At 34.8% G+C, this 20575-nt stretch overlaps 1 protein-coding gene across 1 annotated transcript; it reads left to right on the top strand.

The window, feature by feature from the left end:
* The first annotated feature begins 4990 nt into the window (after positions 1 to 4990).
* Positions 4991 to 20190, top strand: LOC114187997 (protein VACUOLELESS1). Its single transcript, XM_028076464.1, has 15 exons — positions 4991 to 5936; positions 7076 to 7366; positions 13627 to 13766; positions 14298 to 14403; positions 14483 to 14575; positions 15571 to 15660; positions 15743 to 15856; positions 16027 to 16134; positions 16239 to 16312; positions 17400 to 17454; positions 18108 to 18289; positions 18542 to 18671; positions 18817 to 18919; positions 19213 to 19310; positions 19736 to 20190. The coding sequence occupies exons 1-15, from the start codon at positions 5151 to 5153 to the stop codon at positions 19895 to 19897; spliced, it is 2532 nt and encodes an 843-aa protein (XP_027932265.1). The 5' UTR covers positions 4991 to 5150; the 3' UTR covers positions 19898 to 20190.
* The last annotated feature ends 385 nt before the right edge of the window (positions 20191 to 20575 follow it).

The raw sequence follows: 20575 nt of genomic DNA, 5'->3' as shown, positions 1-20575 counted from the left end.
ATGTGTTGTCCCTAGGTGATTGCCACCTTTGTGTGTGTGCTTCACATACACGTCCTTACTAGCACAAAACCATGTTTTCGATGTGATCCACTACTTGATGACCATTACTTCAACAAATCTTTACCTAATCCTCATCGACATCTACAGTTTGGTTTCTTTAAGGTTTTAGGGAAGATCGTTTTGTCGTAAAAGCAATGTAATTTTGTTTAATAACGATCTTGATGTAATCCTTGTAAGGATGGGAGGATCTTAATCAACTTAAGAGTTGTTTAAAAGCAAATAGTCCATGGAAGGTTCGATATAAGTTGTCGAAGCATGAATTATATGTTGTATTCAATTCAACAATCAAATAAAAATGAAAAAAACAATAACTATTTGCTAAAAGGAAATAAAATTGGATTAAAGAAAGGATGGAAGAACAAAGAGCCACATTTGTGATGAATCTCAAAGATAAAGATAAATGCAAGGAAGATTCCCACTTGAAAAACACTATCTAAAATAAGAACCAAAATAGGATTAGACAATCTCAGAGTTGTCTCACAAAATGTATATTCAATTTTTAAAAGTATGTTTATAATTTTCCTTTATTTATAGTTCACATGTCACAACCATGGAGGAAGAGAAAAGGTCAAAAGAAAGAAATTCCAAGTGTAAACACAAATCTAGTTAAGGTAATGATGCCCTTAGGCCTATGTTTAACACTTAGTTAATTCATAATCTTGATTAGTGTTAGTGAAAAACGACAAGTGCATTGGTTGCACATAGTAAGTAATAAATACCGTTCTCTCAATAAAAACTTGTGCAACACATGACAACTCTCGCAATTCAAAACTTAATCAGAAAACAAAGTTCACAAAAACACTAAGAAACATTTTTTGGTATTTGTGGTGGTAGGCCCAACCAGTCAACCTTTTTGGGAGTAAGTCACTTTGAACTCCTTTTTCTTTTAGCCTTTACGCTCTAAGGAGCTAAAAGGTTGGGGTTGTGTGGTGGTAGGCCCAACCAGGTGGCCTTTTTTAGGAGTAAGTCATTTTGAATTCTTTTTCCTTTTAGCCTTTATGCTCCAAGGAGCTAAAGGCTGGGGGACTGTGTGGTGATAGGCCAACCAGTCGGCCCAATCAGATGTTTCACGAGGAAAAATAGTAGATCGACTTAGGAAGCCATATAGGTAGTAAAGGACAATAAATGAGGGGATTAAAGAGGCATGTCAGATAACAAATCATAGGGAATACATGAGGACATTAAAGACACATTAAGGGATTGTTAAGGGGAAACATGAGCTAAGGAGATTGAAGGAGAGTGGATAAAGAGGGACATAGGACAAAGCAAAAAAAGATAAATCTTTTAATGCTCTAGCTGATTGGACTCTAGTCTTTTTGGCTAGAACAATATTTTATTAAATAGTTGGTGTCCAAAAAAATTGTAGCATATAGTATATACAATAGTCAAGACTAGATTTCATTCACTTCATTCTCATGCATTCACAAACATCCCAATTCCAAATTGAAGTCAAAATCAACTCACAAGATTACTCAAATCCTATTCCTAGTGACTTTGAGCCTATGATAACTCATCAAAGTCCAATCCCTTGGATCATCAAGAAGTAACCATGCATTAAGTTCAAGAGTATAAAGATTATTAATTAATTATGTTCTATCCCTAGATACAAGCTCCATTAAGTATTCAAATTCAGTTTTAGCTTCAAAATCCAACATCTCAAGAACCAACAATCAAGCCATGGATGATTAAGGCACAACAAGCATTGAACACAAAAATCAAATAGTAGCATTGAAATGGAAAAGCATATGTATTAACATCACAAAATACATAAGATTCAATTTATCACATTTAATCTCAACAATTTATCACATTTATATATACATGTTAAAATAATTGTTTAGAATATATAATAAGTTTAAAATAGGGATTTTTATTGAAATTAAAAATGTATAAAATAAAATTAATTTCAATATTTAGGTGGAGTGATTTCATGTATATATAAGTTGTAATTAAGTTTAGTTACTAATTTGGTCTCATCTTGGAAAGAGATAAAATTACTCCATTTAAAAAAAAATATGACTAAATTGAGTCAAAATTTCAAATATAAGAACTAAATTGATTACAAGACATTGTTATGGTAGTTTCATGTGTCTGTACACTGACACGTGACATTGTACGGACACGTGGCGCTGTCATTACCACGTGAGACAACAATAACTTGGCATATGACTTGACAAGTGACAAAAAAAAAACTAAATACTACGAGCTGACACATACAAACACAACGTTAGCACCAATATAACAAGAATAACCTAATTAAATCATTTTAAAAAACGAAAGGATTTAATTGTACCAAATAAGAATTACGGATCTATTTGAATTTTCCAAACAAATTAGAAGACCAAAAGGGGAATTAAGCATAACATGTTTTCACAAATTTGATTTAAAAACAACTCCTTCTTTAATGTTAGATGACAATTCAATATGCGATTAAAAGAGTTAAGATTGAAGAAGGATTTAGAGTCTATACTTTGTATACTAGTTTGTTTCTTAACAAGATTGTATCTGATTCTTGATTAACACAATCAAGTTTCAATAAGTGATTTTACAAAGTAAATTGACGCTGCAAAAGTGCAATCTGAGTATTATTTGGATCTTAGTCACTCTTGACTAAATAATCAAGTATTCTTTAAAGCAGTAGTCACTTTTGGCTAAGACACTAAGTATTCTTGACATTGATTAAGACATTGAGCATTCTCTAAAAAATAATCACTCATGCCTAAAATACTAAGTATTTTTTGGAACAAGAGTCGCTCTTGGCTAAATTAATGAGTATTCTGCCAAACAATAGTCAATCTTAGCCAAGACACCGAACATTCTTTGGAACAACAATTGTCCTAGACTAAACTACTATTTTACAAGAAATTTCATCAAAAGATCACATGTTTGCTAACTAAAAGAGTTGTTATGTCCCAAGACAAATAAAAGATAAGGTTGCATGAACATTATAATGTTTTAGCAATGTACTAGATTTGTAAGCTTTTTAATTAAGCATTCATAAGATTATGTTAAGTCAATCATGAAAAACTCTTTTTTTCCTCAAGGGTATTTTCTATTTATAAAGAACTTGGAAAGATGGTTGTTGCAAATCCTTTTGAAGTTGTTGTGAGACATTGAGAAATTCTTCTTTTTCAATTGTTTTTGTCGTCATAAAAGTTTAGGATTAAATAAAATGTTCTTCATGCAACATTAATTGAAAACTTCTTCTTGAAGAAACATTTTAATTGTCAAGATTTTATGAGGCGTATGGACTATGTGTTCTTCATGCAACATTAATTTAAAACTTCTTCTTGAAGAAACATTTTGATTGTCAAGATTTTATAAGGCGAATGGACTATGCTCAGGTGTTAGATTTTGCTTTCAGAGAATGTATTGACATAAATCAATTTTGACACACTCTTCAAGAGACCTTATGATATTGTTGTTACTTATAAGATCCCCTTCACTGGTCTAATAAGAGAACATTCTTTGTAAAACGTAATATAAACATATACAAGTTAAAATTGTACTATGAAATACTAAGGACAATATTTTATCATCTATATGTTAGCTTATTAAACAAATATAAGAGTACAATATGTTATTACATCTATTAACACTAGACTTAACACATGTATTGTCGAGATATGATATTTAAAGACATTATCATGTTTTAATATTTGTTGTAAAACACATAATCAGAGTTACTCAAGATAAAGTTAGGTATGGTGATATTTTGTCTATTAGGTTAGTTACATGAAACATAAATAAAGTTCCTTAATTTAAAGAAAAGGTTCTTACGGGACCGAAAGTTGTAATCCACAAATCACTTGAGGGCTTCGGACGATTGATCTTGGACTGATCTTCTCTTGCTTCCAAGGGAATCCGGGGGCATAATCCACAAATCCACAAATAATTTAATGCGTAATCAATGCATGGAACAGTGTGCTATTTATACCTTTTTACCTGTGGGTCCTACTTGGGATGGGCCTTTGGGCCCAATATTCCCTTTCTGGCTATTCTTGGATCCAGTGCTGAGGGGAGAAATTACCAAGAGGTTCTTCAGGGTTGGCGGTATTCGGTACTCGGTCATGAGGGTCTCTATGGGTGGATGCTCTCATCTTGTTGGTCGGAATGGCTACGCCATGGATCTGGACTGCTTTGGGGAGGGATACCTTAGTGCGGGGTAGGCGACTAACAGGAGGGTCGCTAAAGGCCGCGTACTTCAGGGGGTTGTCTGTTGTAACGTATGCGGCCACAAGTCTTGCTGAGGGCCGCGTTCTTTAGGGAGAGCGTTCAGTATGATGTATGCGGCTAATGAGACCATTGTCGAGTAAGCGGCTCTAAGGCTTTGCTGGAGGCCGTATACTGGGGGGTGGGATCCTTCAGAGTGGGAGGTAACGTGGACGGCCATTAGGCTTGCTGGATGGCATATGAACCAGGGGAGACTCTGTTAAGGTAGGCGGTCAGTGGGTGTGTCTGGTGCCGTGTACCTAGGTATGGTTGGGATAGAAAATAAATGTACAAAGTAATCACACATGTATATAATTTTTGAAAAAGGACAAATTGAAGGTAGAAACTCTGTATATATCATTTTCTTTCCTTAATTTCCTTCTAAGTGCTTAGAATGATATGTAAAATAGTTAAAATTATTATTTACACTTAAAAGTGACAAGTGAACTATCACATAATTAACCATTCACAAAGCTATATTTATCCCACACTACTAATACAACATATAATATAATACAAAGACAAAATTTTACTCTCATATTTTATCAATAATAATATTATCATATATAAAAGTATTTTGTATTTAAATATCAACACTAGGTTTTAACTTACCGATTTAAATCAAATTATAATGGTTATAATTGATAAAATAAATTCTAAATAGACTTAAAGTAACACTATTATTTGATAATTATAAAACTTTTTTTAATCTGATCACATTCTCTTTCTCGCCTTGTCGCTATGTCACTCTGTACGACTTTCTTCTTCCCAATTCCCCTGAACCGCTGCCACAGTGCGATCGATCCATGTTGAATCTCTGATTCAATCCCAAACCCTAACCCTATCAATTTGCATTGCCCTCCTTCTCCCACCCCTCAATGGCCAATGTCTCCGTCGCCGCGGAATGGCAGCTCCTCTACAACCGCTACTACCGCAAGCCCGAGCTCTACCCTATGCCGTGGAAGCACGTCGACCTCGCCCGCACCAAGGTTGCCGTTGCGCCCTTCGGCGGCCCGATCGCCGTCATCCGCGACGACTCCAAGATCGTCCAGCTCCATGCCGAGTCCGCCCTCCGCAAGCTCCGCCTCTTCTCTTCCTCGGGCCGCCCCCTCGCCGACGCCGTCTGGCGCCACTCCGGAGGCCGCCTCATTGGAATGTCCTGGACGGACGACCAGACGCTCCTCTGCGTCGTCCAGGACGGTACTGTCTACCGCTATGACGTCCACGCGAACTTGATTGAACCTAACCTGTCTCTAGGAAAAGAGTGCTTCGAGGACAACGTTGCGGATTGCGCGTTTTGGGGGAACGGCTTGGTTTGCATCACTGAGGCGAACCAACTTTTCTGCATCGCGGATTTCAAGAACCCAAGGGCGGTGAAGCTCGCGGATCCCCTGATCGATGAGATGCCTCATTGTATGGCGGTGATTGAGCCGCAGTACACGGTTTCGGGGAATGTTGAGGTTTTGCTTGGCGTGGATGATGCTGTGGTGCTTGCTGTGGAGGAGGATGGCGTGCAGAGGCTCGGGGAGGGAGTTCTACGTGGACCGCTGCAGAAGATGGTGGTTTCACGCGACGGCAAGTGGCTCGCGTCGTTTACGCATGACGGGAGGCTTTTAGTGACTACTTCGGACTTGACTGGCGTTATCATTGAGAGGGAGTGCGAGGTGGGTTTTGGAATCATGCTTTGGATAAATTGAAATTGATATTGTTGTGTCTGTTGTTAGGATAATTGCGTTTGTTGTTTTGGGTTGTTCTAAGTGTAGGATTGTTTGTGGTGTTGAAGTTGAAATGAGTGTTAGAGAAATGTTAGTAACCCATACTCTTCCTCATGACTTTTGTACTGTTTAACAATGCTTAACGAAAAGAAAGAAGTGTAAGAACAAGTGTGTTTGCTAACCTTCTTCAAGCATGCTACGTTTGATGGGTTTTGGGAGGTTTTCATGTAGTTTGTGGAACATGATCATGGTTTTAAAAAACAATCCATGACATGAGTTTGCCCGTACTGTCAAGGATTTTTTTAGTCTCTGTCTCCATGACTGCATGGCACAGTTGTCTGCAACTTTTTCGTTATGCCAAGAATCGTGATGAAACTGCATTGGTGAGTGGTGACCACAATGTGTTTTGGATGAATGTAGCCAAACGTTGGGGTAAGGTCAAGTCATTACTTGATTGTTATCTTCGAATGGTCTTGATTTATTTAAGTATATCATGTTCCATGTTATGCTAATGGGGGTGTATCTAAATCTTTAATGAGGCGTTTTGTTTATTATCTTTATATTGTTATGGATGTGTGTTTGTGTGTATATATGTCTACATACATACAGACATTGACACACTATTTGTAGATTCTACTTGTGTCTCTATATTCAAATTCTTGTGTTTGTATATATGCAAATTGTTGTGTTTGTATATATGCAGATTGTTGTGCTTGTATGTATTAAAATTGTTGTGTTTGTGTATGTTCAATAATGCTTAAGAATTTGTTGTTTGTATGTGTGTAGTGGAAGTTTGAATTTTGAGTTGTGTCATCAATTTAATTTGTTAATTTGTAAATTATATTGCAAACCAATGTTATTTTGTAAATTGTATTTTATTGCCAGTGACATGTCCTGTTTAAAACAAAAATGGATGTATCTAATACTTAGCGATGTGTATATAGTTTTCCTCTTGTGAATTTTCTACTCCATTTGCTATGTGTGTGTGTGTTTGTGTATGTATAGACCATTTTATCCTGTTATTCTCATTAGGTTTGGATTGGTACTTTCCATGGCACCCTTAACACTAATTGCTTGTGTGCATGCAGTCAGCCCTTCCTCCAGAACAGATTGCTTGGTGTGGAATGGATGCTGTGCTGTTGTATTGGGATGATATGCTTTTAATGATGGGTCCTGATGGAGAGCCAGTTCACTACCTTTATGATGAACCAATAATTCTTATACCCGAGTGTGATGGAGTGAGGATATTGTCCAACACTAGTATGGAATTTCTACAGCGGGTGCCTGATTCCACTGTTTCAATATTCACAATTGGAAGTACATCACCTGCTGCTTTATTATATGATGCCCTGGATCATTTTGATAGGCGAAGTGCCAAGGTAGAGAAGTTATTTCTACAATTATTTTAGTGTTGCTAGACTGATCATCATTCTAGATCTCTATAGCTTTTTATTCTATGTAGAATATATGTTAAAGTGTCAATCTTCTGATGCACCGATATACAATTTTTTGCATCCTATACCGATACAGGAAAGATATGTTTCCTATCTGTATCCATTATCCTTTTATTTCAAAAAAAAAAAAATTAAAATATCTGATATGGTTTGGGTACATGTTTTCTGAAAGTATAAGATTTGTGGATAGGTTATAGGATTTGTCTTGACATAATGGTGGTGCTGCATCATTAGATTCGGAGCTGTTCAACATCCCCCTTTTTGTCCTTGTATACGAAGTTAGATTAGTGTTGTGAAAATATCTTGGTCATTGACCTGGTCAAGGTACTAGGCTAATGTGTCAATGGTTGGACTATTGGTCACTAATTTTACCCGATTTACATAAAAAAAATAAAAATTATATTATATATATGTTAGAATAATTGTTAAATTTATGTATGTTAGAGTAATTATTAAGTCTAAAGTAGGGAGTAGTGTGTTGGGAACTACTTCCAGCTGTACCTGAGTCTAGTGCACTGTATGAGTTGTACCTAGGAATCTAGGGTAGTCTTTTGATCTTTCATCTTCTGTTGTATCAGTTTCTATCATTATAAATTGAAGATCACAAGAGGGATCTCTTAAGCCCTCCAATTTTATATTTCTGTGTTTAATCTCAACAATATACTTAACATAATTTGACAAATCCAACATAAATTTAATTTTTCTAATAATAAAGTATCAGGACATGAAATAACAAATAAAGGTCAACACAATGCAATTCCATAGTTGAATTTCAAAACATCATCATAAGAAAGTAACTAATATCCAAAATAAGTTCTCAATAACAATACAAATCCATAAACAAAAAGTGAGAAACACAACTTCATAAACAAGTATGAAAGAGCTGTCAGTGTGTATGTGTGTGTGTGCATATTAAAAGATTAAAAAATGAGAAAACATGAAATCTGACCAGGTCACTGACTTTTCCATTGACTCAATTCGTCAGACCAGGTTGACTTGGGGTCACATTGGATTAAGTACAGTTTTGGTCTTAACATCAACCTGAACTAATCTACCCATTGCATCGTGTTGGAGCCCAACAAGTTTATGAGCTGAAAGAGCCATTGGTCCATGAGGGCATGTGACACCTAAGGTATGGAAGGTTTATGTGCGCAAAAGAAAGAAGGGAAATCCTGAAGCTGAGGTGGCATGAGTAAGTGGAGAGGTTGTTACATAACAGTAGCGGAGAGGTGGTTAGAGGGGAGAGAGTATTTTCTGTTATTTAGTCTGATGAGGCAAAAGGGGAGAGGGTGATTATGTGATTTTCGGATTTTCTGTTCTAGGAGCTATGCTATGGGCAATTGGAGGTTTCTTTTTTATTGCAAATAACATACAATTCACAATGCCTTCAGTTTCTTTGTTCTCTTTTATCACTATATTGTTTAGTTTGTAACACATTGGATGGGTCGGTTTGGGTTTCACAACCATGAGTCGATGATGATTTTCCATGTTTTTTTTTAAACTTTACAAAACGTGTTTACCATTTTGCCTTTATATTCCTACAGCAAGGTCACTGCCAAAACTTGTAGTTTCCAGCGTCAAGTTAATATTTTATTAAAGTTAATAAATTTTATTGTATTACTCTATGAGCTATTACTGTGTATTAAAAAATTCAGAGAGAAGAGGGAGAGGTTTTAGAATTTATGAAGATGAATTTTGTAATTGCTGAAGAGCAACAGAGTACTACAAGTATGTAAGGATATCTAACTGATCTGAAACAAAAATAACAGAATATGAAAGACACTGAACGGCCTATAGCAAACATCTGCCTACCTGTGACAGACCCAATTGACCTAGAGTTAGTTAGAAAGTTGAAAGACAACAGTATTGTTTACCTATGCTACTCCTGTACAGAAAAAGAAACAAAAAGAAGCATTTCTGCTGAGCAACAGTACACTCCCCTGCATGCTCAAGGGGTTTGAAGAGAAGGAACTACCTTGACCTTGGATTGAAGAGCAGTAAAGTCAGTGGGAGAGCGAGTTTTGGTCAGAGCATGCATATTGATCAGTGGCAGGAACATGACCAACTTGTATTTCTTTACTGAGAGCCTCCTTACAAACAACAATAGATCTAATTCCATGTGTTTTTTACGTGGGTGGAGAATAAGATTATGAGAGAGAGCCAGTGTTAAAACTGTCAAAGAATAAGTGGAGATGAATGAGGAACCTTCAGTGCGGAAAGTAAAGTCTGATTCATATGACATCAGCCGTTGCAAGAGCCAGACTTTGTGCTGGAACGTGCAACAATTGCTTGCTTTCTGGACCACCAAGAAACAAAATTAGGACCAAGATAAATTGGGGCACCAGATGTAGACCTTCTGTCTTCAGGTTTTGGGCCCAGTCTGCTTCACAATAAGCTTGCAGAGTTAAAGAAGCTCAAGACTTTGCAGGTTGAAGATGAAGGTCCGAAGACACAGACAGTACCTTTGAGATACCTTAAAATTTGTTTAATTGCTGTCCAGTGTTTTTCTAAACCATTTGACATGAACTGGCAAACTTTATTCACAGAAAAGCTAATTTCTAGTTGAGTTATAGAAGCAAATTGTTACAAATGAGTGGTAAAGAGAAGCATCAAGAACAAGATCAGAACGTTGTTTAAGTCAACTTGCAGCCACCAATCATGGGTGAAGAAATAGTATCAGCTTGTTCCATGGTTGTTTGAAGAAGAAGATCATGAATGTATTTGCTTTGTGTGAGAACCCAAGAGCATCTTTTTGTGATATTACCTTCAATACCAAGAAAATAGTCTAGATCACCAAGAACTTTGAGTGATAAAATTGAGTTGAGCTGAGTAATGAAATTATGTCATAGAAAAATCTATGCTAGTTATAATGTTGTCATCTACATAAACCAAAATGTAAACCACAACTTCTTGAAGAGAATACACCGAGTGAAGGATCATATTTGCTATCTTTGAACAGCAGACTAAAAAGGGTAGATTTTAATATATCAAGCCAGGCCTGAGGGTTAATTCTGCATGCAAGAGATTTATCAGGGTTCTCAAAACCAGGAGGTTAAGAAATATATAACTCTCCATCAAGAAAACCATTGTTGACATCTAGCTGTTTTATAACCCACTTATGTGTGTGAGAGCAAGATTTAGAATAATCTGTAGAAAAAGTCATTGTAATCCAAACCATGTTGATGAAATCTTTGAGCCACATTTCTGCTTTATATTTTATTAACAGAGCCATCTGGATTATATTTTATTCTAAAATTCTACTTACAGCTAATGGTACCGCGATTAGAACGTAGAGAAGTAAGAGTCCAAGTATTGTTTATAGTAAAGCATCATATTCTTCTTTCATAGCAGTATGCAAGGTGGACTAGGCTGTTTTGCAGTTTTAATTTCAAGGGGAGTTAGAAGGAGACTAGGCTGGACATGAGGCTTGACAATACAGATTTTGCTCTAGTTTGCATAGAATGAATATCAGATGGATGTGAGGGAGCTGGGAGATTAGGGACAGACTTATGAGACTAATGAGTTTGATGTTTAATGTGGCGCTTAAGGAAGGTGTGGATGTAGGAGCAGGGGAAGTGGTGGGTGCAGGAGAATATGACAGTGAGAGGAACAGAAACACAAGTAGTGGAATTAGAAGAACTTTTGAAGACCAACTCAGCGCATGGAAACCGTGACTAATAAAAAAAACATCTTTGAATACATAAATACGACCATCATTAGTGGGACACTTGTTGCCTTAGTGAGAGGTGAAAACGCCAAGAAAAACACGCAATTGTGAGCAGAATTGAAGTTTATGACTATTTTAAAGTCTAAGATGCAGAAAACAAGAACACCAAAAAAATGTGAGCAAATGATAATCTGCGAATGGACCAAAGAATTTTTGGTAAGTTATTTGAGAATTTATGTGAAGATGGATTTTGTAATTGCTGAAAAGTAACTGCGTAAAACAAGCATATAAAGCTATCTGACTAACTGATCTGAAACAGATATAACATAATACAAGAGAACTCTGAACTGCCTTCAACAAAATCTAAACTACCTGTGGCAAACCTAACTGGCATGGAGTTAGTTAGAATATTAAAGACAACTTTACAATGTGCCTAAACTAAGTGTCTTTGTTGAGTAACAATACTCGAATACTGTGTAAAACATATTTCATTGTTATATTATTTACTTTAATATGTATATTTTCGTATTTTCATTTTAATATATTATGTATTGCAGGTTATCAAACTCGCGAGTTAACTCGCTAACTTGAACGAGTTTACGTTCCTAGTCATGGCTTCCGAGTTAACTCGGAAGCAAACTCGTTTTTCGAGTGAACTCGGTAGAATCGGATGTAGACTCAGTTCACTCGGTCAAACTCGCGAGTTTGAAACGATTTAGCGAGTTAAATAAGAAAAAACATTCAAACTAAAAACAGTATTTTGGAACACATTTGTGGAAAAAACTCTTTGGGATTAGGGTTTGAGTGTTTTTTGATTCAGCCCCTTCTTCATTCTTTCTTCTAAAGCACTCTCCATTATGCATTTGTTGGACCCTTTCTTGTCGTGGTGCTCGCCGTTGCAGTTGCTTGCCGTCGCTCAATCTTCGCATGTGGGAGCTTGCCTTCGTGAGTGCTCGCGACCATGGCTAGTCATGTCTGTGACCTTCCTGTTGCACTTGCCGCTCATAAGTTGGCTGCGTTAGTAAGTAGTCATGGAAGATAAAGTTTGTAGGGTTTCTGCTGGCTTTTGGACCTTAAAATCATTGGGCTCAAATGTTTGCATACGAAAGTTAAGAGACATTTTTGAATTATATTAAATATTAAATATGATATGAATAATTAATTAAATTTATTATAAAAATAGTTAAAATAATAGAAAAAGTATTTAAAAATACAATATGACTAACTAATAATAATATTAATAATATTTCAATATAAAAATTTATTTATAATATCATATAAGAGTATGTTATTATATTATTTATAAATATTTTAATATTTTTTTATTTAAAGTAAACTCTTACGAGTTTACGATTCGAGTCCACGATTCGAGTTTACCGGACTCTCACAAGTTTAGGTAAACTCTTGAGTTTGACAACCTTGATGTATTGCATATTCGTATCATATATTTTTATTATATAGTAGAAAACATAAAAAAAGTTTAATTGATCAATAATGACAGTTGTACACTTACAAAAATTAATCTTGTAAAAAGTATGTTATTCTATAATTCACACACAAATATATATTCTTCATTTGAATTTTCTGAATGTGCATCTTAAATTCAGTGTACCCTATCTCTGCAAGAATTGACCTATTGCCTTATCTGATAGTATCTTAAATAACTGAATTCAATCACTGCCATTTATTAAATTCAGATATTTAGTCAGTGCTAAGTGCCAGCTAATGAGAATTAGTTTTAATATTTTTGGTTTTTGTTTGTAAAATATTATGAAGAATTTGAAAAGGGAGTTAATTTTGAAGCTTGAGAAATGAATCTGACTGGTTTTTCTTCTTTTAATAGGATTGCTCTGCTTGTCTGTTGTAGTTAGGAGCTACTAGATTTGCTTTGAGCCATAGATTGGTAGGCTAATTCTTACCAAGAATCTATCTGTGTTAACTGTTTGGTGTAGCCTTTTATTTAAATTTTAGATTCACTGCTTTCTTCTCTGTTGAGCACTCTGATGCTGTTTTATTTGTGGAAAGTCTGTAATTGCTAACTGATTTTTATTTTATTTTAGTTTTGTTTAGTAAACAACTAAATTGAATGCTCAAATATGTCTTGTTGTTAATATTTTAGGCTTTTACAGCTTCCTACCCTAACCCAGTATAAGAGTTGAACATGTCGAGCATTGCTTTTTATTGACAACAAAATATACACTTATTTTACTACATTTTGAAGGAAGAGAAGAATGCCCACTTTTTCCAGTAATGGAAAAGGTGGTAAACTTGGCTAGCTGAATCTGGTTCATTTATTTATTTTTTATAATTTAATACAACAAAAGGAAACTGGTGGATCAAATAAATAAGAATTTTGTGAATGATTTATGACTTGCTTTTGGTATTAAAATCAATAAGAAAGGCCTTACTATATTTGGATCTTAGTTGATATGTGAGGTCTTCATTTGGATTTTAATTATAACATCATCAAACTGTTCATTCTTATAAATGAGATTCTGATTTTATTGTCATTCCCCAGGCTGATGAAAATTTGAGATTGATAAGATCGTCTCTTCCTGAGGCAGTTGAAGCTTGCGTTGATGCTGCAGGTCATGAATTTGACGTTTCACGCCAGCGAACTCTCTTAAGGGCAGCGAGTTATGGGCAGGCCTTTTGTAGGTGAGTTTGATCTGGATATACTGGTGATATTTATTTAAGGGTTAAATATGTTTTTGGTCCTTCAAGTTTCAGCGAAATTTGGAATTAGTCCCTCATCAAAACTTTGACCAATTTAGTCCTTCATCTTTCAAAATGCGTGAATTTAGTCCTTTTAACCAAATTTTGTTAAGTTTATCTAACGTTTCAAACGCATTTCATGATAGTATTTAAATTATTTAAACTGTTTGACACATTTTTGCTTCAATGTTAACTTAAATACTATCATGAAATGCGCTTGAAACATCATATAAACTTAACAAAATTTGGTTAAAAGGACTAAATTCACACATTTTGAAAGATGAAGGACTAAATTGGTATAAAGTTTTGATGAGGGACTAATTCCAAAATTCACTGAAACTTGAGGGACCAAAAACATATTTAACCCTTTATTTAAAAATGTTTTGTTGTGGATAGTGAATGTCTCAAGACTAAAGAGGGACACACATTTTCTGATATTTGCTCTCGGTAATGATATCCAGTTGACTTTGGCAGCAATTTTCAACGTGATCGTATCCAAGAGATGTGTAAAATTCTGCGGGTCTTGAATGCAGTGCGCAGCCCTGAGATTGGCATTCCTCTTAGTATTCAGCAATACAAGGTTTTTAAGGCTTACTTGTCTATCTCAGTGCTGAAATTGCCTGTATTGACACTGTACTGAATTAGCTTATTGCCATCAGTTGCTTACACCATCTGTTCTGATCGGTCGCCTGATTAATGCTCACCAACATCTGCTTGCACTGAAAATATCAGAATATCTTGGAATGAATCAAGTAAGTTTGTGTGTATTGTACGAATTACTGTATAGTTTGGCATTTTGTTTGTTGGCTGTGCAGCCATTGCTTTTCCTTTTGATCCATCCAATAGCTCCTTACATCCCTCCATTCTCTTCACATTTACATTCCCTTCTGTGCTGCCAAGTGTCCAGTCTGTCAGTGCCACCTTTCTCTTTCATAACAACCTCCTCTACTACACTTTCCAAATTGTTCTCTATTCTATCGATGTGGACCGTCCTTTCTACATTATATGCAATTGGATGGAGGATGAGGTCCATTACCTTGGGTGGAGGGGTGCATCTGAAGACACAGGCCCCGATTTCCCTATAACTGAACCTGGACCTAACTAATGAACCTGAACACTGAACTGACCTAAATTAATTACCATTAGACATTTCAATTACTCCATGACACTATTAATCACTCGTGAGGCATATTTTTAACCATTACTGCCACTACTATTGATAATTGTATTCAATTACATTCATTTACTCTTAACCACTTGTAACAAAATTAACTACTACATTTCTTCAATAACCTCATGATGCAATTAACCTCTTATGAGACATATTTAACTGTTAGTGCCACAAGCACAAATTGACTTATATATAATCACAATTTTTTCCCCTAAACCTTTGTGAGAAAAAGTTAACCATATTTATATTTGTCCAAAGCATATAAAATAACCATGCTGTCATTTTCAACCACATTTTATGGGTGGACGCTGGGTGGAACATTCTCAGCAGTATGATAGTCACTACTCTACTTTACATGCGTGTGTTTAGTATAGGAGTACAACTGAACTTGTGTGAAAATAATAATGGGATCTAACAACTGCAGCAACTAAATAGATTGCTTTATTCTATTCCTCTCCCCCTCTTGCCATTAATATCATCAGCACATTAGCAGTCTTCTTTAAGCATATATGTATTTTTTGATCTTCCTTTAAGTATACACGTGAGTTTGATATTTTGGCGACTGCTTTTGTGTAGGAGGTGGTGATAATGCACTGGGCATGTTCAAAGATAACTGCTTCATTGGCAATTCCTGATGCAGCTCTTTTGGAGATTCTGCTGGATAAGGTTATCCTCCCCCAACTTCAAACACTGTTCATTCTATTTATTTTTTTGCAATAAGGCTTGAAATTTCTTTTTTTTTACTCAGTTAAAACTGTGCAAAGGCATATCCTATGCAGCTGTTGCGGCTCATGCAGACAAAAGCGGCAGACGAAAGTTAGCTGCCTTACTTGTTGAACACGAGCCTCGATCGTCAAAACAGGTGCTATTCTGATTCTCTTGTATTTATAGATACATGTTGAAATTATTGGCTTTTAATTCACACCTCACCTCCCATGCATCTTTCTACCCATTTTGTTGGCTTGTATCTCCTGTCTACCATGTTTTATCCAAGTCTATTTTATTATTGTACTCATTAATTCTTATGTTCAGGTTCCTCTCCTGTTAAGCATTGGAGAAGAAGATATAGCCTTGATGAAGGCGACTGAATGTGGGGATACAGATCTTGTTTATCTTGTACTTTTTCATATTTGGCAAAAGGTATTGGTTCACGAATTCTTAATATTTTATGTTGTCTATTGTGTGATGAGTATGAAGTAACATGAGTTTATTTCCATTGCCCGATTCTCCTATACATGATGCAGAGGCAGCCATTGGAGTTCTTTGGCACTATACAGGCCCGACATTTAGCACGTGACTTATTTGTAACTTATGCACGGTATGTGACCTTGAACCATATTCCAGAAGGCAAGACAGTGTGGATCCTCCAGGTTATATAATATTAAGGTCATAGCTAATTCCTAACCAAATAAAGAAATAAGAAGCTTACAATTTTTTTTTAATGTAATGGAAAACTACATGTTATTGCATTATGATAACAAGCCAAGCGTAACTCATTCCAAAAGCCTGATATAATATTAGAAATAGGCTTAGCAAACTTTGAAAAACTTGCTCAAGGGAGAGGGATTGCCCAAGTTTTATAAGGAATAATCTTATGAAATTTCTAGCCAATGTGGAACATAGTAATTGAATACTACATTTTAAGTTGAATTCGACCAACAGACTCTTGGAAATTCTGTTAACTGTTAATGATGACAATCTTGTCACATTGTTTATTTACAGTGTAACCTGTGTACTTGCTGTCCAAGTTTGCCTACATGTTACACGAAAAATTCTCAAAATGTTTTGCGGTAGTTAGGAATCCAGTCGCTAGCCAGTTAGAATTGGAGTTAAATAGGAAGATGTATTGATGCTAAAATATTCTCAAAATGAGTTGGATTTGTCGACTCAGTTGAGAAGGAGTAACTGCTGTGAAGGAGCATCCTCCTTTTCTTATTAATATTAATCAACAACGTATAAATATTTCTCTATTGTAATTCTCTAATTTCCTGATCTTTAATCTCTTCTTGCTACGACTATCCTTGTTAACTGCTGTGAAGAAGCATCCTTCTTTTATTATTAATATTGATCAACAAAAGATACATATTTCTCTATTGTAATTCTACAATTTCCTAATTTTTAATCTCTTGCTACTATCCTAGTTTTTACGCACTCAGTCGCCTAAAACATATCACCATTCATTAATAACTACGTCTTAAAAGGGTATAGTTGGGAGGTACACATTTAGTAAAGAAGAAAGGCAGAGAAGGGGGAAAAGCAGTGCTTAAAATAGAAGATGAACAGCATTTGCTATATCATTGTTCGTGTTTTTTGTTTTGGCATACTTGTTTTCATGTGTTCTTATTTGAATTATTAATGTTAAAAGGGGATGCCATCCTGGAATAATGACCACATCTCAATTTCAGGTTCTATAAAGATGAATTTTTGAAGGACTTTTTCTTATCAACTGGGCAGCTTCAAGTATGTTTTCATTCTTTGCAATGATTTGCATGTGTAGTTTCTAATTTTGAATCTGTACATGAGAGAGAACATCTGGTATTTGTCATGTGTAGTTTAGGAGTGTAGTTTTGAAGGGAAAGAGGAGGGAGAAGACAACTTTTTTATTTTTAAATTAAGAATTATATAATGTTATAAAAGTAAATAAAAGATGAGGATATTAGGTTTAAGGTAAAATTCTTTTATTATATTGCAAAACATAATATCAAAATGGAGAAGGTTTATTAGAAATTATGTTTTAATCCTTTCCTGTTCCCCCTATAGCTTCACACCCTAATATATACCATGAACAACATATGGGTGATATGGTTATTGCGATTTCTGTCTGACTTTTTGTGTGGAATTGACTATTTGTCTATCAACATATACTGGCTACCCAGCACTTAATTATTTTCTTTTTCCTTTTCTCTCCAAATATGCCTTTTATATTGAGCGTGCCATTGATTCTGCCTTGCAATTTTTGCATGATTTAGTAATTGTATCAGTCTGAAACTTTATAATCATACTTGATATGCCTGTAATTTTGGATTTGATTAAGTCTGCCATATCATATCCTTGTATGCTCAACATGCTTTTCATTTGAATTCTGGGATTTAGTCTAAAGTCAATCTATGTAGGATGTGGCATTTCTTTTGTGGAAAGAATCATGGGAACTCGGGAAAAATCCGATGGCAAGCAAAGGATCTCCACTTCATGGTCCTCGAATAAAACTTATTGAGAAGGCACAAAGTCTTTTTGCTGAAACCAAGGAGCATATCTTCGAATCTAAGGCAGCTGAGGAGCATGCAAAACTGTTAAGGTGTGACTATTTTTTTCAAATCACTAGGACTATAAAATAATCTAGCATTTTATTTGTTAGGCTTGTTGTGATAGTAAATGAATATATATGAACACACACACACACACACACACACACACAAACAAAGAGGCTGTTCCCATATTTTTTCCTGTTCCCATATTTCTGGAAAAAAAGTTTAGACTCCGGTATAGGTTGAGTAAATATTCATTTCATGCGATCAAGACGAATATTATAACACTGTTGCTACTGCAGAATTCAGCATGAACTTGAAGTTACTACAAAGCAGGCCATATTTGTGGATTCTAGTATAAATGATACAATCCGTACTTGTATTGTCTTGGGAAATCATCGAGCTGCAATGAAAGTTAAAACAGAATTTAAGGTTGGTAAATTACATTAATTAGTGCCTATTTACATTAATAATTTGTTGGCACAAAATCCAAAAATATTAAAATAGGAACTCTTGTAATACGCCTTCTATCTCTGTAAATTAGTTCTTGAGTCACAATTTTCGTTGCTCTCTTCAGGTGTCTGAGAAGAGGTGGTATTGGCTTAAGGTTTTTGCTTTGGCTACAATCAAGGATTGGGTTGCCCTAGAAAAATTTTCAAAGGAGAAGAAACCTCCAATTGGTAAGTTTTTCGACTCATTTTGATTTTATAATTTGTAGGGAATTGGTAAGTTTAGACTGCAATTCTGCAATGAATGGGTGAGATACAGATGTTTATCATTACTACGAAGAGTTCAGCATTATACTTTACAGGTTTGGATGTTAATGAAATGTTAGAATGGTGCAAATCAATCTTATTGACTCCTTGTTTTATATTTCAGTGCAAAGGAAATGAACTTTTTCTTTATTTCAGCTATGCTGGCTACTAGTGCTAACACATCACTACTCTAACATTCAATGTTATGGTATCGATAGGTTTCAGGCCATTTGTGGAGGCATGCATTGAAGCAGACGAAAAGGCAGAAGCCATTAAATATATCCCAAAACTTGCAGACCCTCGTGAAAGAGCTGAGGTATTTTGTGCTTGTCTCAATCGACATAACTTTTTATTTTTCAGCTTAACAAATAATAATAATTCCAAAAATTGCAGACCCTCGTGAAAGAACTGTTAAAATTTAATTTTATAGATTATTGTTTTTTATTTAGACTTATGAAATTAAACTTTTTTTTTTTATTAAACTTTCTTCTGCACTTTTATTTTGATTATACTATAGATTGAATTTTTATTTGAATTTATTTGTAAAATGTTTCTCATATTAGTTATTTTTTAAAATCATATTCTTAACTTATGAATACTTTAGTATTAGTTTGTGGAAAAACTTATTTCACCTTTTTCTTATTTTCATATTCTAGAAGTGTTTATAGAAAAAATCACCCATAAAAGGAGGTTTCCCCTTTTAGTTTAATTGTTGTGATAACTTTTGTTTATCTTGGACAGTCATACGCTCGAATTGGTATGGCGAAGGAAGCTGCGGATGCTGCATCACAGGCTAAAGATGGTGAATTACTTGGTCGGCTGAAATTGACTTTTGCACAAAATGCTGCAGCTTCATCAATATTTGATACTCTTCGAGATCGTTTGTCTTTCCAAGGTGCTTAACTTTTTCAGACCTTCCTTCTTTATTCTATTCTGTTCCTCGCTTATTCTTGTCCTTTTCGAATATTTATTGTGTATATTGTGAAAAAAATATAGTGTATCTTATATGCTAATGTGAGAGGTAAATGTGCTCAGATGTTTGTCTTTAGTTTTTTTTCTTTTCTTTTTTTCGTGTCTTGTAGTTTGCTTGGTTTATCTTCTATTATTCCTGTATAATAAATAGTACAATTTGCGATTGAGTAGTGACCACAGCTGAGTTTGTGATTTGTACTAACCATTGCCAGATTCTTTTTTAATTTATTTTGTTGGTGTGACTGTTGACACAATTGGTAGTTCTCCAAAACTCATCATGTAAATATTTACTAGTAGTAATCGGAAACTGTTTTACCCCTCTCAAATGGTGTTTTTTGAATAAATGCATTTAAATTTCTTATGTTTTAAATAGGATACAATAATTTGTTTTTTACTATTTAAGGATGAATAAATAAATATATCTTTTAAATTAAAGTTTTATTATAAGATAAGAAACTTAGAATTGGAAATGAGTATGCAAAATTTTGATTTTCTTAAATTTGAAATTCTATAATTTATAGCGATAATAAAGAAATTCTTATATATTTTGCTTTATTATTTTCTCTGCTTTTTTATATTTTTTAAATAATTTATCCATTTAATTTTAAC

The sequence above is a fragment of the Vigna unguiculata genome, chromosome 6 (genome assembly GCF_004118075.2).
Source record: "Vigna unguiculata cultivar IT97K-499-35 chromosome 6, ASM411807v1, whole genome shotgun sequence".
NCBI lineage: Eukaryota > Viridiplantae > Streptophyta > Magnoliopsida > Fabales > Fabaceae > Vigna > Vigna unguiculata.
This window is presented reverse-complemented; position numbering and strand designations above follow the sequence as displayed.